At 43.9% G+C, this 24,873-nt stretch overlaps 1 protein-coding gene across 1 annotated transcript in view; it reads right to left on the bottom strand.

The window, feature by feature from the left end:
- Positions 1 to 16,248, bottom strand: part of LOC126136758 (delta and Notch-like epidermal growth factor-related receptor) — a gene marked incomplete at its 5' end in the record, with an annotated part of 583,816 nt that extends 567,568 nt beyond the window's left edge. Inside the window, 2 exons of the mRNA XM_049915208.1 lie at positions 7,948 to 8,728; positions 16,223 to 16,248. Coding sequence (XP_049771165.1) covers positions 7,948 to 8,728; positions 16,223 to 16,248 — 807 coding nt within the window. The remainder of the gene's footprint in view (positions 1 to 7,947; positions 8,729 to 16,222) is intronic.
- Between the last annotated feature and the right edge of the window lie 8,625 nt (positions 16,249 to 24,873).

The following is a 24,873-nucleotide window of genomic DNA, read 5'->3' as shown; positions in this document are numbered from 1 at the left end:
TATTTACTCACATTGTGACTTCAGACACTCAGACCATTTAAATACTACACTGAAGCGCCAAAGAAATTGGCATAGCCATGCGTATTCAAACACAGGGATATTTAATTAAGGAGAATACGGTGCTGCGGTCGGCAGCGCTTATATAAGACAACAAGTTTCTGGTGCAGTAGTTAAATCGGTTACTGCTGCTGCAATGGCAAGTTATCAAGTTGTGAGTTTGATCGTGGTGTTATAGTCGGCGCACGAGCGATGGGGCACAGCATACCTGAGGTAGCGATGAAGTAGGAACTTTCTCGTACAATTATTTCACGAGTCTACCGTGAATATCCGGAACCCGATAAAACATCAAATCTCCGACATCGCTGCGGCCGGAGAAAGATCCAGCAAGAACTGGAGTGAACAGTTCAGTCTGACAGAAGTGCAACCCTTCCATTAATTGCTGTAGATTTCAATGCTGGGCCATCAACAACTGTCAGCGTGCGAACCATTCAACGAAGTCGGCCTTCGGAGCCGAATGCTGACTCGTGTACCCTCGGTGACTGCACGACCCAAAGCTTTACGCCTCACGTGGGCGCGTCAACAGCGACACTGGATTGTTGATGACTGGGAACATGATGCCTGGTCAGACGAGTCTCGTTTCAAATTTTATCGAGCGAATTGACGTGTACGGGTGTGGAGACAACATAATGAATCCATGAACCCTTCATATCAGCAGGGAACTCTTCGAGCCGGTGAAGACTCTGTAATGGTGGAGTGATATGGGACCCCTGATTTATCTAGGTACCTCTCTGACAGGTAACCCGAACGTAAGAATCCTGTCTGATCACATGCATCTATTCATGCCCATTTTGTATTCCGACGGACTTGGAAAACTCCAGCAGGACAATGCGAGACTCCACACACCCAGAATTGCTACATAGTGGCTGCAAGAACATTCTTCTGAGTTTAAATACTTCCTCTGGCCACCAAACTCCTCAGATACGAACATTATTGAGCGTATCTGGGATACCTTGCAAGGTGCTTCTCCACCCCCCCTCCCCCCATGCCGTACTCTTACGGATTCATGGACAGCCCTGCTGGATTCATGGTGTCAATTAGCTCCAGCACTACTTCAGACATTAGTGGAGTCCATGTTATGTAAAGTTTCGACACTTCGGCGTGCTGGCGGAGGCCCTACACGATAGGGACTGCATGGATAGGGACTGCAACTGCTGTGTTCGGATGCAGGCTGAGTTGGCATCCCTTCGCTCCCAGCTTCAGGCAGTGTTGGCTTCGGTCACACAGCTTGAGGCTGTTGCCAATGGGCATCACTGTGGGGGTCCGGATGGGGGTTTGTCGGGGACGGCCAGCTCGTCCCACGCATCCCCCGATCGGACTACGACTGTGGTTGCCCGGGATACTGCCCGCATTGAGGCTGATCCCTCACCTGTGGTAGAATGGGAGGTCGTCTCAAGGTGTGGCAGGGGGCGAAAGACATTCCGGAGGGCTGAAAGGAAGGTCTCTCCAGTTTGTCTGACGAACCGGTTTCAGGCTCTGTCTCAGGCTGATACTGATCTTCAGCCTGACATGGCTGCCTGTCCTGTTCCAGAGGTTGCCCCTCAGTCTGCAAGATCCAGGCGGTCGCAGAGGGTGGGCTTATTGGTAATTGGGAGCTCCAACGTCAGGCGCGTAATGGGGCCCCTTAGGGATATGGCAGCAAGGGAGGGGAAGAAAACTAAAGTGCACTCCGTGTGCATACCGGGGGGAGTCATTCCAGATGTGGAAAGGGTCCTTCCGGATGCCATGAAGGGTACAGGGTGCACCCATCTGCAGGTGGTCGCTCATGTCGGCACCAATGATGTGTGTCGCTATGGATCGGAGGAAATCCTCTCTGGCTTCCGGCGGCTATCTGATTTGGTGAAGACTGCCAGTCTCGCTAGCGGGATGAAAGCAGAGCTCACCATCTGCAGCATCGTCGACAGGACTGACTGCGGACCTTTGGTACAGAGCCGAGTGGAGGGTCTGAATCAGAGGCTGAGACGGTTCTGCGACCGTGTGGGCTGCAGATTCCTCGACTTGCGCCATAGGGTGGTGGGGTTTCGGGTTCCGCTGGATAGGTCAGGAGTCCACTACACGCAACAAGCGGCTACACGGGTAGCAGGGGTTGTGTGGCGTGGGCTGGGCGGTTTTTTAGGTTAGATGGCCTCGGGCAAGTGCAGAAAGGGCAACAGCCTCAACGGGTGCGGGGCAAAGTCAGGAAATGCGGGGACCAAGCAGCAATCGGTATTGTAATTGTAAACTGTCGAAGCTGCGTTGGTAAAGTACCGGAACTTCAAGCGCTGATAGAAAGCACCAAAGCTGAAATCGTTATAGGTACAGAAAGCTGGCTCAAGCCAGAGATAAATTCAGCCGAAATTTTTACAAAGGCACAGACGGTGTTTAGAAAGGATAGATTGCATGCAACCGGTGGTGGAGTGTTCGTCGCTGTTAGTAGTAGTTTATCCTGTAGTGAAGTAGAAGTGGATAGTTCCTGTGAATTATTATGGGTGGAGGTTACACTCAACAACCGAGCTAGGTTAATAATTGGCTCCTTTTACCGACCCCCCGACTCAGCAGCATTAGTGGCAGAACAACTGAGAGAAAATTTGGAATACATTTCACATAAATTTTCTCAGCATGTTATGGTCTTAGGTGGAGAATTCAATTTACCAGATATAGACTGGGACACTCAGATGTTTAGGACGGGTGGTAGGGACAGAGCATCGAGTGACATTATACTGAGTGCACTATCCGAAAATTACCTCGAGCAATTAAACAGAGAACCGACTCGTGGAGATAACATGTTGGACCTACTGATAACAAACAGACCCGAACTTTTCGACTCTGTAAGTGCAGAACAGGGAATCAGTGATCATAAGGCCGTTGCAGCATCCCTGAACATGGAAGTTAATAGGAATATAAAAAAAGGGAGGAAGGTTTATCTGTTTAGCAAGAGTAATAGAAGGCAGATTTCAGACTACCTAACAGATCAAAACGAAAATTTCTGTTCCGACACTGACAATGTTGAGTGTTTATGGAAAAAGTTCAAGGCAATCGTAAAATGCGTTTTAGACAGGTACGTGCCGAGTAAAACTGTGAGGGACGGGAAAAACCCACCGTGGTACAACAACAAAGTTAGGAAACTACTGCGAAAGCAAAGAGAGCTTCACTCCAAGTTTAAACGCAGCCAAAACCTCTCAGACAAACAGAAGCTAAACGATGTCAAAGTTAGCGTAAGGAGGGCTATGCGTGAAGCGTTCAGTGAATTCGAAAGTAAAATACTAGGTACCGACTTGACAGAAAATCCTAGGAAGTTCTGGTCTTACGTTAAATCAGTAAGTGGCTCGAAACATCATGTCCAGACACTCCGGGATGATGATGGCATTTAAACAGAGGATGACAAGCGTAAAGCTGAAATACTAAACACCTTTTTCCAAAGCTGTTTCACAGAGGAAGACCGCACTGCAGTTCCTTCTCTAAATCCTCGCACCAACGAAAAAATGGCTGACATCGAAATAAGTGTCCAAGGAATAGAAAAGCAACTGGAATCACTCAACAGAGGAAAGTCCACTGGACCTAACGGGATACCAATTCGATTCTACACAGAGTACGCGAAAGAACTTGCTCCCCTTCTAACAGCCGTGTACCGCAAGTCTCTAGAGGAACAGAAGGTTCCAAATGATTGGAAAAGAGCACAGGTAGTCCCAGTCTTCAAGAAGGGTCGTCGAGCAGATGCGCAGAACTATAGACCTATATCTCTGACGTAGATCTGTTGTAGAATTTTAGAACATGTGTTTTGCTCGAGTATCATGTCGTTTTTGGAATCTCAGAATCTACTATGTAGGAATCAACATGGATTCCGGAAACAGCGATCGTGTGAGACGCAACTCGCTTTATTTGTTCATGAGACCCAGAAAATATTAGATACAGGCTCCCAGGTAGATGCTATTTTTCTTGACTTCCGGAAGGCGTTCGATACAGTTCCGCACTGTCGCCTGATAAACAAAGTAAGAGCCTACGGAATATCAGACCAGCTGTGGGGCTGGATTGAAGAGTTTTTAGCAAACAGAACACAGCATGTTGTTATCAACGGAGAGACGTCTACAGACATTAAAGTAACCTCTGGCGTGCCACAGGGGAGTGTTATGGGACCATTGCTTTTCACAATATATATAAATGACCTAGTAGATAGTGTCGGAAGTTCCATGCGGCTTTTCGCGGATGATACTGTAGTATACAGAGAAGTTGCAGCATTAGAAAATTGTAGCGAAATGCAGGAAGATCTGCAGCGGATAGGCACTTGGTGCAGGGAGTGGCAACTGACCCTTAACATAGACAAATGTAATGTATTGCGAATACATAGAAAGAAGGATCCTTTATTGTATGATTATATGATAGCGGAACTAACACTGGTAGCAGTTACTTCTGTAAAATATCTGGGAGTATGCGTGCGGAACGATTTGAAGTGGAATGATCATATAAAATTAATTGTTGGTAAGGCGGGTACCAGGTTGAGATTCATTGGGAGAGTCCTTAGAAAATGTAGTCCATCAACAAAGGAGGTGGCTTACAAAACACTCGTTCGACCTATACTTGAGTATTGCTCATCAGTGTGGGATCCGTACCAGATCGGGTTGACGGAGGAGATAGAGAAGATCCAAAGAAGAGCGGCGTGTTTCGTCACAGGGTTATTTGGTAACCGTGATAGCGTTACGGAGATGTTTAACAAACTCAAGTGGCAGACTCTGCAAGAGAGGCGCTCTGCATCGCGGTGTAGCTTGCTCGCCAGGTTTCGAGAGGGTGCGTTTCTGGATGAGGTATCGAATATATTGCTTCCCCCTGCTTACACCTCCCGAGGAGATCACGAATGTAAAATTAGAGAGATTAGAGCGCGCACAGAGGCTTTCAGACAGTCGTTCTTCCCGCGAACCATACGCGACTGGAACAGGAAAGGGAGGTAATGACAGTGGCACGTAAAGTGCCCTCCGCCACACACCGTTGGGTGGCTTGCGGAGTATAAATGTAGATGTAGATATTAGACGGATGTAACAGTTTCTTTGGATCTTCAGTGTATTTGTCGCATTAAAATTGTTATTACTTGCGTAACTGTACGTGAGAAACCCTGGTCCAATGTGGGAGAGGGCCCGTTGACCTCAATCAGAGCAGGTTAAATGAATAAATATTACTATCATGTTCCTCACAGGTCTGTATCACGATTCTTGTCTCGTGACACGGTTACCTGTCCTGCTAGAAGATGGAATCGCCTTCAGGGAAGACATCAAGCATTCACTTGAGCAGCGAGGTGTTTGATTGTGATCCACCGATCATCGCGAATGAGAATATTTTCACGTCGCAGCGTCACAGGACTCACAGGTGTGTGCGGTCCGGCCGGCAAGAGAAAGATCGGACAGATTTCCGCAACCTTGTGGCGATGATGACCGAGTCCCCGCTCAGCGTCTTATCGTGCTGTTGTTCACTGCCAGTTCGCCGTTCATATTCTGAAAGGGCCTTTGAATACTTGCGATGCTCTTGTTTTCCGCCAAAAAAATTTAATGACAACTCTCCACTTAGAAATGACCTCCGTTACAGACGCCATTTTGAAGGAAACGTATAGCACCGCCACCTGTCGGAACTTATGAAACCACAGAGGTTGAATCAGGGATAGTCCACGATGTCCCACAACAAACTCCACACTTTTAAACCGAAATTGGCCAAAAAAACTTGTGTTGCATTACTTACTGAACACCCCTTATAAATGTAAAAAAAACCAAACCTCACTGATTCATTGCCAAAAACTGCAACTTATTCAAGAATATATACTTTACAACATGTGTGTAACTGCAGCTTACGCCACTGAAATCAAGATAATACAAGCATTTATTTCATGCATGATCAACATTTATTTCTGTTGTTGTCTGTTCTTATTATGATAGGCACTTTCCTTGACATCTAACAATTTTATATGGAGTCTAATGATACGCGCATCCTTAGGCTTGTCCCGACTTTCCAATGGAAGAATTTTTTTTTTTAAATGTAACCAATTTCGTTTCAAAAGTGAATCTGCTTAAGTCGTCTGCATTTGTTACTCAGATATAGCAGGAACTACTTTCTTCTTTTTTGCGAAACAGGTTTCTTACCTTTGACGTTTTACTATCGCGTCTGATTTGTTTCTCCGTCAGCTACAGTTGTGGTGACTTATTTGGTACGTTAGCTTGGTATTGAATTCAATACAAGTTTTCTACGTCTCACATCCACTGATTTGACGGGAAGAGTACTGAACAAAACGTCACGTTGTCGAGTAGGTATAAGACGTCTTTCTGCAGAAGGTCTGGTCGCTTCTTTTTTCCTTAAAACAAAACGATATTCTTCAATAAATATCTCTATATTACAAGAAGATCGTGGATCAACTGGTCTGTAATGTATCGTTTCGCACCTCCCAGGGTTTTAAAGAAACTAAAGAAAGACAAATCTCCTGTCTTTTTTAATTATTGTCTCTTCTTTCGGCAGTACATACGTTTCCCTTAAAAAAAAGCGTAAAAAAAGCGTAAACGATATTGTTCACATTCATCTAATATCTCCTTCAGAAGTTTAGCTTGCTGGCCGCTCGTAACGCTGCTGTCACAGAGAATCGTAAAAGTGATAAACAGTGTTAGATTTTAGCTGAACTGTGTGTGTGCTCTAAAACACTTCCACCTGCGCGAATATTGTACTCTATCGTCAGTTTGCCGCCTATCCTTTTTTACAGAGCAGGAAATCCTCCAACCTCCGCGTTCTGTGATCGAAGGTGCACCTCCAACATCTTGTCGCCTGATCGTGATTTCACTGTCTTTCAAATACTTACCATAGATGCTTCCGCCAGTTGCATGCTAACAGTCATTTCCGAGTTGCTTGCTCCCAGGCGCCGGGCCATAACAATCGGTCCATAGTCATATACTGACACACTCACACACACATGACTGCAGCTCACTCTCTGACGGTCTTTCTGTTGTGACTCTCTGCAACTCAGCATTTCCGCTATTGTGAGTAGCAACTATCCTGTTCATAGTATTGTTACAGTCCATCCTGGATTTTCCATTGCTGAGTTTTGTGCTTAGTCATAGTCCGATATTTCAGCAGATTACCCCATTTGCAGCCTGTACAGTCGCTACAATGATGTCTATGCACTCCTTATGCGCTTTCCTTACCACATCAGCGGTCTAAAATCATCGGGTGCTTTTCAGTCTCGCAGCAGATAGTGGTCATAATTATTTTGGCCCATCAGTATAAAGTGAAATATATTAAATAAATAATTTAGGACGTTGCATGTTCTACTCTGAGATGAACTAGTGACAATGATTACACAAAAAAGACATGTTCCTCTTGATAGTACAGCCACAGCTGTTGTATAGATTATTCATGACTGATAACATGTATTTACAGTTGTATTTATTTATTTCCAGAAAAAGGAGACCATAACCAGGTTTCAAGACAACAGTCCCATCTTCAGCTGCAAATAATGTCCATACAGCTGCGAGGATGGGGCGTGAGTCGTGCTTGGGTAGCTCAGTTGGTAGAGCACTTGCCCGCGAAAGGCAAAGGTCCCGAGATCGAGTCTCGGTCCGGCACACAGTTTTAATCTGCCAGGAAGTTTCAATGTCCATTCAACTAATAGGGTGTAATATAATGATTTCTGGTACATGGCATGTAAGCAGAAAAACTGCAATATGTGAAATGAGTATTCTGCTTCATGTCATGTATGGGGTAATCACTATATTATACCCTATTAGTTCTATTGTCATTCTATGCACCTGAAGATGGGACTCTTATCCTGAAATCCGGTCGTTCTCTTCTTTTACAGGAAAATGAAATTTAACACAACTGTATGAGGATGTTATCAATCAGGAACAGAAAGGAAATCACCGTCATGCGTAGAGTAATGTAGGTACTTACAATGATGGGCAGCAGGAGTTCGTGAGTCTCGTTGCCCCTCCAGAGGCGCGATTCCGACGGCAATGGAGGAATGTCACAAGAGAGTGACTCCAGCTTCTCCTCGAGACGCGACGGGATGCGGTGCGGTGGTCTGGGAGGCGGCAGAGGGGGGCGTGGCTCGGTGGTGCTGAGCCCTTCCAGGGCCGCAGAGCTGCCACTGGACCCTTCTAGCGCTGTAGGGCTACCACTCGACTCTTCCCCAATGGCAGGATTGCCACCAGAGAAGGTGATAGGCGGCGGTGGCGGTGTGGGTGTGGTGGCAGCATTGGTGGTGGTAGTGGTGGTGATGGTTGTGGTTGTGCTGCTGCTGCTGGGTGCCCCACTGGTGGCTGGAGTAGCTGCAGGGGTGGACGTGGTGGTAGCAGCCGGCTCAGGGGCCGCTGTGGGTGCTGCTGCAACCTCAGAAACACTGCTGCTAGCCGCCTGACTGCTGCTAGCGGTCTGACTGCTGCTGAGGGCGGGCTGACTGCTGCTGTTAGTGATCTGACTGCTGCTACTGACTGACTGACTGCTGCTACTAACTGCCTGACTGCTGCTGCTGACTGCCTGACTGCTGCTGCTGACTGACTGACTGCCACTACTGCCAGTCTGACTGCTGCTACCGCTGTCCTGGCTGCTGCTGAAGACATGTTGACTGCTGCCAATATCAGCTTCGCTGCTGATGCCACTGGCGCCTGCTGGCGTCGCTGCACCGCTGCTTCCGCCAGATAAGTCCTCGCGGTTCGTGCTCAGCACCTCAGCACTGCAAAATAATGGGGAGAAACGAGACTATAACAGGTAACTTCTCTTTATTGGTTTACGCCTTGGGCGATATCTTAGTGGAAGCTGTTACAAAATGAGAGACTTTAGCAATATTTTATTTATAAGAAAAGCTCTACTTGAATATTTTCGCGAACAATAGACAAAAATGGGACACACGTTGGGTATACAGTAAAAGAATACACAAAAGGCTTCTAAAAATTATTTTCGAAAAGAGTAAATGAGATTAGCTGCAAAAGTAACGGATGTAGTTGTGTAAAATGATAAAACTAAAAAATGTAAACATTTTCATTATTAAGATTCTACTAGATCCAGTGATAGTACCTGGGATAAAGACACTGAGACCAGAGTACCCATGGGTAAACGAGCAACGAAGTCACGACATGAACTGATTTGGAACAATAGAGTTGGTCACAAGATAAAAACAGGGATGTTCCATATTATTATGGAGACTATAGTTACTTATGCTACAGAAATGTGGCCACTGAAAGTTTAAAATGAGATTATACAAATCCATCATGGAACCAATATCACAAGTTATTAAAGTCAGTGTTGGGAATTCACACACAGAAATATAAAGAGACTTAGAGCTTTAGAAACGGACCACTTGAGAAGTGCGTGTAGAACTTCCCAACGTGACCATGTAAGAAATGCGGAAATACACCTACTCATACAGTATTACGGACAGAATAGAATAAAAGACACCTAGGAGCCTGTCAAAAGATTCGAAGACAACAGCTGACGAAAGAGAGCACTTGCGTGGTAACCTCTTGGAAGAAAAAGAAGAGGAAGACCACGAAAAGGAAGGAGTAGGGGTATCTGGGAAGCGATGGAGGACCACCGCGGAAAAAGAAGATAAACGTAATCTGTGAACATAAGATCAAATAATCAAAAATGTGGGAAAAAATGAGACTAACACAGTAAACAACAACCAGAGCAGAGAATAAGTCTTCAGTGGTTTTGGCTTGTTAAGAGAAGGAGCAATGACAAGTGGCCGAAGAAGGTGTGGCCCCAAGAAGAACTAAAAGGGGGAAACCACCTTTGTCACGGGAACTGTATTCTAATAGAGCAGTGGATGAGAAAGTGTGAACAGATTCCAACTGGAATAACCGAGACTACTGGAAGAAAAAAGCGACTAACTTCTAGTGGGAAAAGTCGGAAGAAGAAGAAAAAGAAGAAAGTAAAGCTTTAGTCACCATGAAGGTTGCTTTGTACATGGTGCTACTGGGAGTTGGTATTCCCTTGATTTCTTCTCATCCCTGAACAGACAACCAGCCAGTGTCGTAAAATGCCTTTTACGAGATGCCTCGTAGATGAACTTGAAGGTCTTATGGCTACCACACTAGATGATGCTGGGGTACTTTCATAGGATGTAGCACATCAATAACAGAGATTAAGTCCGTGATGATAGTGTTGTAATTGCTTCGAAACCGATAGAAACAAATTAAAACAATAAATACAGCTGGGTGGAGGAAAAGTAGTACTAGCATAGCCTTTGTCTTCCATTACAAAATATTTCACAGCTAACGCCTTCAATTAACAGTGCTATGGAACTAATAATATGTACACAGTAATTCCGTGATCATGTTACAAACTTTCAGAGATGATGGAGAAGGATAATATATAAATCTGAGGTAACAGACCCAGGTCTGGAAACGACTGGCTACAAAGATAAAAGCGGAACTCTACTCCAGTATGTGTGTTAGCTTCACGCAGCGCTCAAACTAAAAGCCCCAGATTCAGAACCCTGGTCATGACGTACAGAATTCCCGACGAATACTCTCCGATACCCTTAAATAATTTCCCCTGTTGATCAACTGGTAACAGCGCACGTAACTTGATGTCAGAGAGACCTAACATCCACAGACTGTGACACATTAATAATGAATTCCATTTACTTGCATAACTTTTACTACTTGATGCATTTATAACTACTGTTCACGATGCCAACCCCTGCCCCGCCCCACCTCCAGGCCCACAGAGTAATTGCAGGCATAGCACCATGGCACGAAGTTCTGTTGTACCCATTCTAATGTTCCTGGTGTCATTTGAACAATGTCACAGGCAGCGTCTCTTACACAGTACTTTTCACACGGCCCCACAAGAAGGAAACACATGGAGTGACATCAAATGAATGTGTTGCTTCTCTGCTTGTCCACATTTCATGGAAAGTGTCATCCACGTGCTCGAAAACACGCTGTCCAAAGTGAGATGGGGCTCCATCATGTTGGAATCACATACGAGTACATTGAGGTACGACAAGTGAGATATGTATCTGACAGTAGAATACATGTGCTGGTGCTGCTGTTGTGTAACAACAGCACCGGCAAATGCAGTCCACTGTCAGATGTATGAGAAAGATTTTCGCTTGTAACTTTCGACTTGGTCGTTGTTGGACCAGGGCGCCTTACCTAGAATTGACACATTTACGCTTCTCCATCATCCTCGAAAGTTTTCACCATCATCCTGTACGACAAAGTTGCGAGATTCCCCCTGTATGCTACAGTGGTGCGTAGCGTAGGTAAGAAGGGAGATTACTTTGGGGAGTCGCCAATGTGCTGTCGGCATCTGCCCCAAACCACACGATCTAACCGCTGCCCAGTGCCTAGTCTGGTACCTGGCACGCTGGGGTGGCCACTATATCGGGCCCATGTTTCTGCTTCTGACTTTCGACACGGAAATTCAAATGTAGGGAAATCTTTCGTTGTCGGATGGACGGGGATCGATCAGTAAGTAAAGCAACACGTTTTTCCCTTTGCCTATTTCGGTTGAAATATGCGGAATTTGTTATGGGACATCCTGGAATATTTTCTCTCCAACCCCTATCAGTGGCAGCACTATACATACCCTTCAAAACGGCGTCTGTAATAGCGATGAGTTCCCAGCACAGAGCAGTCATAGTGTTTGTTTTGGCGGAAAATCAGACCATTACAGGTATTCATAGAATGTCCACGGAGATCTGTCAGTGAACAAAACCACGGTGAGTCGTTGGCCGAGACGTCTGCCGTCAACGAACCAAGGTTGCACAAACCTGTCCGAACTGCAGGGTACTAGCTGGATGCACTCAGATGTAACATCTGCAGGATTGGAAAGTGCGGACACACTCATTCGAGGTGAACAATAGATTACACTCATACAAATCGCTAGTCAAGTGATTGTCTCTGTTGATACTCAAAGGTTTGTGCTTGCTGGGCTCCTCGCTGCCTAACAGAAGACCATAAAGAGCAATGAAGGACCATCTGTGCGGAATTGCTTGGGCATTACGAAGCTGACAGTAAGAAATTTTGGTCTAACGTTGTCACAGACAATGTCAAAACTGCAAACGAACTTCTTCTTCTCCATGGCAACGCAAGGCCTCACAGAAGTCTGCGCAAACAAAAGAAGCTCACAAAACTTTATTGGACTCTTCTTCCTCATCCACACTACATCCCAGATCTCGCACTTTCCGAATCCCATCTGTTTGCCCCAACGTAGGATTCATTCCACGGAAAGCGGTATCTGGGTGATTGGAAGATTATTAACTATGTTAAAAAACAGGAGTTTTTAGCCAAAAGAGTGAGGAATAGTATGGTGTGTTGAAATGCTGAATAAAACCAAACTGCTATCAGAAAAAAATTTTGCCTTACTTACTGAACACCTCTCGTAATCTCGTACCTCCATATTTAAATTGGATGAAGGTGGGACACGGCTGGTATAATTTTTATTAAAAATGAAACTCCTCCAGCTGCATTTAAGATTTTATATTTATTTGGCTACTGGTTTCGACGTTGCGTCAAAGCTATTTTCAGGCCCTATATAAGATATATTCCCATATATAAGACGGATAAGGAGTTTCATGGTTATCCGTTTTATATATGGGAATTTAGCTCTAGAATGTGTCGAATCTCGTATATTTGGATTGATTCCTCTTGTCTGAAGATTTTTCCCTTTAATATTGAGTACAAGACAAGTAATTTATGTTTCTGTACTCGTTTATATGTAATACGGAGATTACCATGTTGTCACTTCGGTGAAAGAACAAGCCTTCCTTAGACAGAATCTATACTTTAACACATTAGTATCTTTCGTTTATACGAGTCAGTGTTGTAATCAAGTTTTATCATAATCATTTGATGAGCCTTTTCTTCAGTATAGTTTTACCCCCCACCCTCATGATCGTTCTCGTAAATGATTGGATAGTCAATGTTTTTCAACTATTAATTTTATACAAGAACAGGTTTATAAAGATGGGTGAAATAAGTGAGTACTTATGGTGTAATGATGATATAAATCTTAGACTTTAGTCGTCCAAGTAAGCGGGTGATTAGGCATTTCAGTGATTGTTGTTAACTTATTTCAACTCCTGACTTAATTACGTAGAGTTATACTTGGTATACCTTACTGTGTACTCTTCTTTAGTAATTAGTTATTAGAGCAGCTACAAATATTTTACATATGTGACGAACTGTTTTGACTGACAACAGCCTGGTTACTTCTATTTGGAGGATTGTTATGTAGTTCATCATTCTTTTACTACTGCGGGCATGTTAGAATTGGATTACCTTAGACCTGGGTCACGGCCTTAAATGAGGCACCGACATTGAAATGGTACATTTTGGTGGCATGTTAGCTTACATTTCTCTTGTTGTAATGAGTAGATTAATGAATTGACTCATATGCATTTATTTTACACCACTGACTACCTTTTAATATATTAACTGGATTCCATACGATTCTTCCAGTTCCTCCTCACCTGTGTTTCATATCGTTATGAATTATGTTGTTTCAGTAACCTGTTTCACATTGTTACTTTATAGTGATGACGATACAGTGTTATGCAAATGTAAATCTTTTCCACCTTTCCCACCACTCACTATTTATAAACAATGGAATCATACCTTACATATGTCTGATTGGCAATGCATATTTTCCTTCCTGTTAGTTAAACTGTACACACAAAGAAGAGTTTTAGGGTATTATTATTTGTTTTTAACAATTTTAGTACTGATTTATGCCTATATTATTACCTCTAAGAGTAATGGCATCTCACCTAGACTTATATATATATCCCCATTTTTATTCTAATGTATGGTATTGATCTATAACGGAAATAAACGTGTATATTTAACATCATTTGTACCATAAAAATTGTTAATGTCAAGTAAATTCCATTTTAGTGAAAATGAACGAAATGAAACTACTTTTAATGAATTGATTCTATTTATAATATGTTTATACTATACTTATTTTGTACACTAGCTCACGGTCTACTGATGTCTCACATTGTTTTATATATGGTGTTGCTATACAGGGTGTTACAAAAAGGTACGGCCAAACTTTCAGGAAACATTCCTCACACACAAATAAAGAAAAGTTGTTATGTGGACATGTGTCCGGTAACGCTTAATTTCCATGTTAGAGCTCATTTTAGTTTCGTCAGTATGTACTGTACTTCCTCGATTCACCGCCAGTTGGCCCAATTGAAGGAAGGTAATGTTGACTTCGGTGCTTGTGTTAACATGCGACTCATTGCTCTACAGTACTAGTATCAAGCACATCAGTACGTAGCACCAACAGGTTAGTGTTCATCACGAACGTGGTTTTGCAGTCAGTGAAATGTTTACAAATGCGGAGTTGGCAGATGCCCATTTGATCTATGGATTAGCACGGGGCAATAGCCATGGCGCGGTACGTTTGTATCGAGACAGATTTCCAGAACGAAGGTGTCCCGACAGGAAGACGTTCGAAGCAATTGATCGGCGTCTTAGGGACCACGGAACATTCCAGCCTATGACTCGCGACTGGGAAAGACCTAGAACGACGAGGACACCTGCAATGGACGAGGCAATTCTTCGTGCAGTTCACGATAACCCTAATGTCAGCGTCAGAGAAGTTGCTGCTGTACAAGGTAACGTTGACCACGTCACTGTATGGAGAGTGCTACGGGAGAACCAGTTGTTTCCGTACCATTTACAGCGTGTGCAGGCACTATCAGCAGCTGACTGGCCTCCACGGATACACTTCTGCAAATGGTTTATCCAAAAATATGTCAATCCTCATTTCAGTGCAAATGTTCTCTTTACGGATGAGGCTTCATTCCAACGTGATCAAATTGTAAATTTTCACAATCAACATGTGTGGGCTGACGAGAATCCGCTCGCAATTGTGCAATCACGTCATCAACACAGATTTTCTGTGAACGTTTCGGCAGGCATTGTTGGTGATGTCTTGATTGGGCCCCGTGTCCTTCCACCTACGCTCAATGGAGCACGTTATCACGATTTCTTACGGGATACTCTACCTGTTCTACTAGAACATGTGCCTTTACAGGTACGACACAACATGTGGTTTATGCACGATGGAGCTCCTGCAGATTTCAGTCGAAGTGCTCGTACGCTTCTCAACAACAGATTCGGTGACCGATGGATTGGTAGAGGCGGACCAATTTCATGGCCTCCACGCTCTCCTGACCTCAACCCTCTTGACTTTCATTTATGGGGGCATTTGAAAGCTCTTGTCTATGCAACCCCGGTACCAAATGTAGAGACTCTTCGTGCTCGTATTGTGGACGGCTGTGATACAATACGCCAGTCTCCAGGGCTGCTTCAGCGTATCAGGGATTCCATGCGACGGAGGGTGGATGCATGTATCCTCGCTAACGGAGGACATTTTGAACATTTCCTGTAACAAAGTGTTTGAAGTCACGCTGGTACGTTCTGTTGCTGTGTGTTTCCATTCCATGATTAATGTGATTTGAAGAGAAGTAATAAAATGAGCTGTAACATGGAAAGTAAGCGTTTCCGGACACAGGTCCACATAACATATTTTCTTTCTTTGTGTGAGAGGAATGTTTCCTGAAACTTTGGCCATACCTTTTTGTAACACCCTGTATATCACCATTTTTATTCTAATGTATGGTATTGATCTATAACGGAAATAACCGTTTATATTTAACATCATTTGTGCTTGTTTGTACCATAAAAATTGTTAATATCAAGGTAAATTGCATCTTAGTGAAAATAAACGAAATTAACCACTTTTAATGAATTCATCCTATAATAATATGTTTATAATATATTTATTTTGTATACTAGCTCACAGACTACTGATGTCTCTCACTGACTGTTATGTATGGTGCTGTATAGGGGCTGAAGATGGCGTTGACGCAACGTCGAAACTAGAAGCCAAATAAATATAAAATGTTAAGTACAATTGGAGGAGTTTCATTTTTAATAAAAACCTCTCTTAATATTCGTCACAGTTGCTCTATGCACCCGACAGTGAACCCTCACTATACCGAACCTACCATGAAAGATTAGTGTTAAATACTGAAGCAGGACCCCAAAGTGCACGCAACAGACAGACCCAGCAGAACGCCGCTACTGGTCGTAGTGTCCGGCAACACACTGCTCATTGCCTCTGCACATCCCCTCGCCACCTTCCTACGTGCCCACCACTTTAGCAGCTGGCAGCCTCTCCTGGTGGTGGTAAGCTTTACCTGGCTGTGGCTGTGGAGACGGTGGTCGCGCCGGTGGCAGAGGCAGCACTGGCGTCTTCCTCAGATGCGGCGGCGGGGGCCGTGCCGGCGAAGGCTGCCAGGAGGCGCGGCAGCGCAGGGGGCGGCGGCGGGGGCGGAGCGCTCCCTGGGGGCGGGCCAGCCCTCTGCTGGCACACGGCCACCGCCTGCAACAACAGCCGGCACATTCTCACCACTGCCTTCACGGCGCCGACTACTAGCACATTCTCCTGCGTGTCACGTTCTCCATATCGTTGTGGTTACCACAAGTGGCGAATAAAACAGTGATCAAGAAAGTGGAGAATAGTATTTTTATTTCCGTATACAACCAAAACACTTTTGGTTTCGATTGGCGATGACCATCTCTGTTGAAAAATTTCTAACCCGGGTGGCAAGTCATGGGATAGCGATATGCATATACACTACTGTCCATTAACATTGCTACACCACGAAGATGACGTGCTACAGACGCGAAATTTAACCGACAGGAAGAACATGCTGTGATATGCAAATGATTAGCTTTTCAGAGTATTCACACAAGGTTGGCGCCGGTGGCGACACATACAACGTGCTTATATGAGGAAAGTTTCCGAAAGATTTCTCATACACAAACAGCAGTTGACCGGCGTTGCCTGGTGAAACGTTCTTGTGCTGCCTCGTGTAAAGAGGAGAAATGCGTACCATCACGTTTCCGACTTTGATAAAGGTTGGATTGTATCCTATTGCGATTGCGGTGTATCGTATCGCCACCTTGCTGCTCGCGTTGGTCGAGATCCAATGACTGTCAGCAGAATATGGAATCGGTGGGTTCAGGAGGGTAATACGGAACCCCGTGCTGGATCCCAACGGCCTCGTATCACCAGCAGTCGAGATGACAGGCATCTTATTCGCATGGCTGTAACGAATCGTGCAGCCACGTCTCGATCCTTGAGTCAACAGATAGGGACGTATGCAAGACAACAACCACCAGCACGAACAGTTCGACGACGTTTGCAGCAGCATGGACTATCAGCTTGGAGACCATGCCTGCGGTTACACTTGACGCTGCATCACAGGTAGGAGCGCCTGCGATGGTTTACTCAACGACGAACCTGGGTGCGCGAATGGCAAAACGTCATTTTTCGGATGAATCCAGGTTCTGTTTACTGCATGACAATGGTCACATCCGTGTTTGGCGACCTTGCGGTGAACACACATTGCAAGTGAGTATTCGTCATCCCCATACTGGCGTATCACCCGGCGTGATGGTACGGGGTGTGATTGGTTACACGTCTCTGTCACCTCTTGTTCGCATTGACGGCACTTTGAACAGTAGACGTTACATTTCACGTATGTTACGACCCGTGGCTCTACCCTTCATTCGATCACTGCAAAACCTACATTTCAGCAGGATAATGCACGACCTGCAGGTCCTGTACGGCCTTTCTGGATACAGGAAATGTTCGACTGCTGGCCTGGCCAGCACATTCTCCAGATCTCTCACCAATTGAAAACGTCTGGTCAATGGTGGCTGAACAACTGGCTCGTCACAATACGCCAGTCACTACTCTTGATGAACTGTGGTATCGTGTTGAAGCTGCATGGGCAGCTGTACCTGTACACGCCATCCAAGCTCTGTTTGACTCAATGCCCAGGCTCTCAAGGCTGTCATTAGGGCCAGAGATGGTTATTCTGGGTACTGATTTCTCAGGATCTATGCACCCAAATTGCTTGAAAATGTAATCACATGTCAGTTCTAGTATAATATATTTGTCCAATGAATACCCGTTTATCATCTGCATTTCTTCCTGGTGTAGCAATTGTAATGGCCAATAGTGTATATAGCTGGCAGTAGTATCGTGTACACAGGGTGTGAAACGACAGTGCAATAGTGAACCTCTCATTTGTGCTCAGGTGATTCATGTAAAAAGATTTCCGACGTGATCATGGCCGACCAGTGGGAACTAATACACTCTGAACGCAGCCAGACACATGGGACTTCAGAAATCGTTAGCGAATTAGATAATTTGAAATCCACAGTGTCAACAGCGTGCCGAGAATATCGGATTTCAGGCGTTACATCTCACGACGAACAACGCAGTAGCTGACCGCCTTCACTTTACGACCGAGAGCAGCGGCATTTAGATAGGGTCGTCAGTCCTAACAAGGCAACACTGCTTGAAGTAACCGCAGAAATCAATGTGGGATTTACACGAGGAACGTATCCGTTAGGACAGTGAGGCGAAATATGTCGTTAATTGGCTATGGCAGACGATTGATGTGAGTGTCCCTGCTAACAGCACGACATCACCTGCAGTGCCTCCCCTGAGCTCGTGACTATACCAGTCGGTCCCTAGACGACTGGAAAACCGTCACCTGGTTCATTTCGTAAGGGCTCCAGGTTGGGTTCGAGTGTGGTGTAGACGCCACGAAGCCATGGACCGGATTTATCAACAAAGCATTGTTCAAGCTGGTCCTGGCTCCATAAAGGTGTGGCCTGTGTTAACATGGATGGAAGGGTTATCTGGTCAAATTGAAAACATCATTGACGGGAATTGTTATGATGAGCTACTTGGAGACAATTTGCAACCATTCATGGACTTCATGTACCCAAGCAAAGATGTAATTTTTATGGCTGACAGTGCGCCTTGTCAGCGAGTAACAGTTGCTGTTTGAGGAACATTCTCGACAGTTCGAGCGAATGATTTTGCCTCCTACATCGTCCAACATAGCATTCTCGACAGTTAGAGTGAATGATTTTGCCACCTATATCGCCCGTCATGAGGCCCATCGAACATTTATGGAACGTAATCGAGAGGTAGGCAGCATGGCCCAATATTTCTGCTTCGATATTCCAACGATTTGTTGAGTCCATGCCGCGTCGGGTTGCTGCACTACCCCAGTAGAAGGAGGTCCGACATGATATTAGGAGATATCCCATTGGTTATGTCACCTTGTGTATAATGGAGCCGTTTTGATGACGTCACTATGGCTTCATTATAGGGTAATGTTGCTATCGTTTGGCCAGTTCGGTCGATGGGCACGGTCGAATTTCTCTATGGATATTGACAAAAGCACCTTCTAGCTGTCATTACTTGTACCCCTTGCTTCCATAGATTTGCCATCTTGGCGCTATGTTGTCACACGGAGACACAAAGCATCAATAAAAGAAGATAAGGTTGTTACTATGTTCTTGTAAACAACTAATATTAATGACCGAACGTCTGAGTGATATTGCAATAGTGATTAAATTTCTGCAGCCATTATTGGAAAGCACTACCAAGTGACGCCAATTTGGTCATGTTGTTGTTGTTGTCTTCAGGCCGAACACTGGTTTGATGTGGCTCTTCATGCTGCTCTATGATGTGCAAGCCTTTTCATCTTCGAACAACGACTGCAAGTTACTTCATTTTGAATCTAGTCCCTGTATTCATCTCTTGGTCTCCCTCTACGATTTTTACCCCCGCGCTTCCATCCAGTACTAAACTGGTGATCCCTTGATGTCTTAGAATTAGTCCTATCAATGGATTCCTTCTTCTAGTCAGCTTGTGCCACAAATTTATATTCTCCCCATTTCTATCCAGTACTTCCTCATTAGTTACGTGGTCTACCCATCTAATCTTCAGCATTCTTCTGTAACAAAATATTTCGAAAATCTCTATTGTCTTCTTGTTCAAACTGTTTATCGTTCATGTTTGACTTCTATACAAGGCTACACTCCATAAAAATACTTTCAGGAAAGACTTCCTTAAACTTAACTCTATATTCGATGCTGAGAAATGTCTTTCCGTCAGAAACGCCCTTCTTGCCATTGCCAACCTACACTTTATATACTTTCTAATTCGCCCATCATTATTCATTTTGCTACCCAAACAGCAAAACTCATCTACTACTTTAAGGGTCTCGTTTCCTAACCTAATTCTCTCAGCATCATCTGATTTAATTCAACTACATTTCATTATACTTGTTTTGCTTTCATTGATGTTCATCTTATAAGCCCCTTTCAAGACACTGTCCATTCCGTTCAACTGCTCTTCCAAGTCCTTTGCTGCCTCTGACAAAATTACACTCTCGGAAATAAAACTCGAAGTTCTTTTTTTCTTCTTCCTGTACTTTAATTCCTGCTTCAAACTTTCCTTTAGTTTTTCTTACTGCTTGCTCAGTGCACAGATTCAACAACACAGGCGACAGACAACAAACCCTGTCTCACTTCCTTCTCTACGACTGCTTCCCTTTCACTCTACGAAATTCTTATACCTGTTTCTCTACAAGTATTTTGCAACCATGACTTATTAAATTGATAGTTCGGTAATATTCACACCTGTTTACCCGAACTGTAATTATTACATTCTTCTTTAAGGGTATTTCACCTATCTCATATATCTTCCTCACCAGATGGATTTTTTGCCATGGCTGGCTCTCCCAAGGCTACCAGTAGCTCTAATGGAATGGTGTCTGATCCCAGGGCCTCGTTTCGAATTAAGTTTTTCACTGCTTCCATTTCTGTAATGTTGTCTTCAATTTCATCTCCCTTGTATAGCCCAACCTATGTGCTCCTTCGAGGCTTTCAACGTTCCCTTCTTTGCTTGGTACTGGTTTTCCATCTGAGCTCTTAATACTCAGACAGCTGCATCTCTTTCCTCCAAAGGCCTTTTCAGTTTTCATGTAAGCGGTATCTACCTCTCCCCTAGTGAAATATGTTTCTGAATCCTTACATTTGTCCTCTAACCATTCCTGTCTAACCATTTTGCACTTCGTATCAATCTCAATTTTTAGCCGCTTGCATTCCCTTTCGCCTTCTTCAATAACTGAATTTTTATATTTTCTCCTTTAATCAATCAAATTTAGTGTCGCTATGTTATCCAAGGATTTATAGCGGGCGTTGTCTTTTTACCTATTTGATCGCCTGCTGCTTTCATTATTTCACCACTCGAAGTTACCCATTCGTCTTCAACTATATTCCTTTCCCCTGTCCTAGTTACCCATTACCTAAAGCTTCCTCTGAAACTCTGAACAACCTCTGGTTCTTTCAATTTGGTTCCATTCAAAAGTTATCACCACAAGCGTTAAGACATTCATCGCACTGGGAGACGAAACGACCAGTTCCTGTATCGTAGAACGCTGTTGGTCGATGACGGATCCGCAACCGCACCCACTCGTCCATTTCCTCGTCCGGTTGAAACTGACGTCCATGCATGTCTTTCTTCAGGTCACCATAAATGGGAAAATCACGCCGTGAAAGATCTGGGCTGTATGGGAGATGTTGCAGTGTTTCCCACCCAAACTGCTGAATTGTATCCTTCGTCCGACTGGCATTCTGGAGGAGGGCGTTATCGTGCAGCAGGATGATCCCGTCCAACAGCATTACTTGGAATTTTGTCCGCCTCTGGTAGCAGGTTTTAAAGGCCGCTATTTTGTCATTCGTGGTTTTTTTTTTTTTTTTAGACCGCGGTTCAAGGCATGTTTCTCTGCATAAAGTTTCGTCTTCAAGCACTGGATACATCATCAGAAGCTTCAACGACTCAGAAAACAGTTACAAACATGTTCGGCAAGTCGAACTGTTTGTACATGTCCACGCAGCGGTCAGTTCGTGACGTTGTTACGCTGAGCTGCCTAAGATGGCGGAGTCACGCCGACGTACAAGTACGAGATACGACCGAAGAGTAGCGGTATTTTTTTATTTTATTAAATAATCTATATTTATTCATCAACATCAGCTTTGTCTCCTTCAAACGTATCCCCATCAGATATAGTACATTTGTACCACGCTTTTTCTAATTTTGGAAGCTCGGCGAGTGAGCGAGGTGGCACAGTGGTTAACACACTGGACTCGCAATCGGGAGGACGACGGTTCAATCCCGCGCCCGGACATCCTGATTTAGGTTTTCCATGATTTCCCTAAATCGCTTCAGGCAAATGCCGGAATGGTTCGTATGACATGGCACGGCCGACTTCCTTTCCCACCCTTCCTTAATCCGATGAGATCGATGACCTTGCTGTTTGGTCTCTTCCCCCAAATCAACCCAAACCATGTCCAGCGAATACGGTAGCTGAGGCAATACAATGCCAAAAAATCACGAACAGGTATTGAGGTGTGAGCGGGAGCATTATCGTGTTGCAGTTTGCCACAATTCTGTTCGTTTTATTTGGATTGCTTCACGCAAACGGCGCACAGTATTCCGTACAGGACGTGCGACCACAAGGCAGGAAATCATAATGCACTATGCCATTGAAATCGAAGAAAACTGTGAGTAGAACCTTCACATGTGATCCAACTTGTCAAAATTTTTCTGTGTCTTGGCTCTTCAGGCAGTTTTCATTGGGACAATTGGGCCTTAGTTTCAGCATGATGCCCTTGTACCCATGTTTCAACACCTATTATGACCTCCTTCAGGAGTTCTGTATCGGGCTACGCGACGTCGTTTTCGGTCGAAATTCAGAAATTTCGGAACAAATTTTGCTCCTACACGGTTCTTGCTCAAAACATCCTACAAAATTCCTTGGCGTGAGCCAAAGGAGATGCCCACATCATCAGCAACCTCTCTGATGGTGGTTCGGCGGTTTTCCAGAACCATTTTCTTTACTTCTTCCGCATTGTCTTCAGTAACTGATGTGTTTGGAGGTACAGGTGGTTATCGTCTTCAACCACCTTCTCAACCCACTTTGATACATTTATACCACTCGTAAACTCTTGTACTACTCATAGTAGATTCACCAAAATACAACCACAGTCGACATTTCGAATGTGGTGCTGCACTTTATTCCATTTTTCAAGCAAAATTTAATGATAAATGAAAAGCGCTAGTTCGCTTTTGTTATAAAGTATTACTTTTTTGTGTTAACCGGTTTTCGGCTTACAAGGCCATATTCAGACATTTCAGTAAATGTCTGAAGATGGCCTTGTAAGCGTAAAATCGGTTAACAAAAAGTAATACTGTAGAACAAAAGCAAACAAGTACTTTTCATTTATTATGATGTTGTTTTACCAAGAAACGAAGGAAGATTCAGTTAACATGCCAAAATTTAATGCATCCATCTTTTCCTAAAGTAAAAATTCGCTGACCACACAATAAAACGCATAACCTTTTAGACTGTCAATAATAAACAGAATGTTCAATACAGCTGAAAATCCAAACATACATCAGGAACATGAGTATCAACAAGATAAAAAAACTTTTTTAAAAATCTAATTTGTAGATCCCGCGAAATTAAAAATTTCCATTACTTTTGTATCACACCTCGTATGTTGCGTAGCTTGTAGTAGGGAAGAGTCAGCGCTGTTGGCTTTATTTAGCCCCCGAGCCAACGTCACGCGGAACGTGCATTCGAACGTCAACATTGAGCGAGCCGAGTTTCTGACGTCATAGCGTGTAAAGAGCAGGTTGGGGAGTTTTTCCGAACGTGCAGAGCAATATCAAACATGACATCCTGAATGTTCGTTGGACCGTAGACCAATGAGATGAAAGGACATCACCTACGTCACATACATGCCATCCCTTTTCAGTACAGTCAGGAGACGCCATACTAGCTTCCGGATGAGGGCAGAATTTGGTGCGTTTCATTTGACTTATGTCTTATGTTTAATGTGTTTACAAAACACTAGAAAATTGACGATCTCTTGAAAACCCGTCCTTTATTGGTACGATTTATTGTAATCAACGTTGGGAGACATCATATTGATGGTTAAAGAATTTTCGAAATGTAACTTGCGTGTTACGAAATGTATGCCGTTTCGAGGCAAAGGCTCATTGGATATCCATCGAAAACTCATTATTCTTGGTACGATTTGGTATAATTAATGTCAGCTAATAACATATCTGCGAGTAAAGCCTTCAGAAGACAGTAGCGTAATGAATTTAGCTGCAGAGCTATGAAATGAAGAGCAATATGTAGCTGATCCGTGTCTTTTTTTTTTTTTTAATCGCTTTCGCGTTTTCTACTGGGTTCTGAGACATACATATTATTTAATAGATGTATATTCTATAATATTCTATGTAAGTGTAACTGTACGTCCTCTCTCAGGAACGTATTTGTTGATTGTCTGCATTTGCAAGAGAGCTTGCTCTATTTGCAGTAAGATATTTTCCACTTTCTTGTGTACAGTCTTGTATTTCACATGTTCTAAAGATTCTGCTGCTCAATAGAAACATTGATCAAGTAAGAATGACCTGATGACTGAATTTTCTCATTTTGAGAATACTGAAGGGCGATCTCTTTTAATTGTAAAAGAACATTCAACAGCCAAGATGGCATAAAGTATTTTTTTTCTAAGCCAACCAGTTTCAACAGACTATGCTGTCATCTTCAGGTCTTAACATCTTCTGTCGTAAAACACGTTCATTTTACGCTGAACCTCACGCACAAGATGCCAAGTGGATAAAAATCAGCACTTATAAAAGGTCTGTCATCGCTAAAATATTTAAAAACATAAAGCACCTTGTGCAAAAAGGCCGTGTACATACACATAGTACACACAGATGCTTGTTACATCGTACAAACACGCAACACAACAGCACATCTCTTTACACATGCTTCACATATACGCACTGGTTAGAGTAAGTCCATCACATGTAAACAGATGTGCTATTGTGTCGTTGGTAATCCCTTGATGTCTCAGAATGTGTCCTATCAATCGATCCCTTCTTCTAGTCAGG

This window comes from Schistocerca cancellata, chromosome 1 (assembly GCF_023864275.1).
Source record: "Schistocerca cancellata isolate TAMUIC-IGC-003103 chromosome 1, iqSchCanc2.1, whole genome shotgun sequence".
Lineage (NCBI taxonomy): Eukaryota > Metazoa > Arthropoda > Insecta > Orthoptera > Acrididae > Schistocerca > Schistocerca cancellata.
Note: the sequence above shows the minus strand (reverse complement) of the source record. Positions and strands in the feature narration are given on the sequence as shown.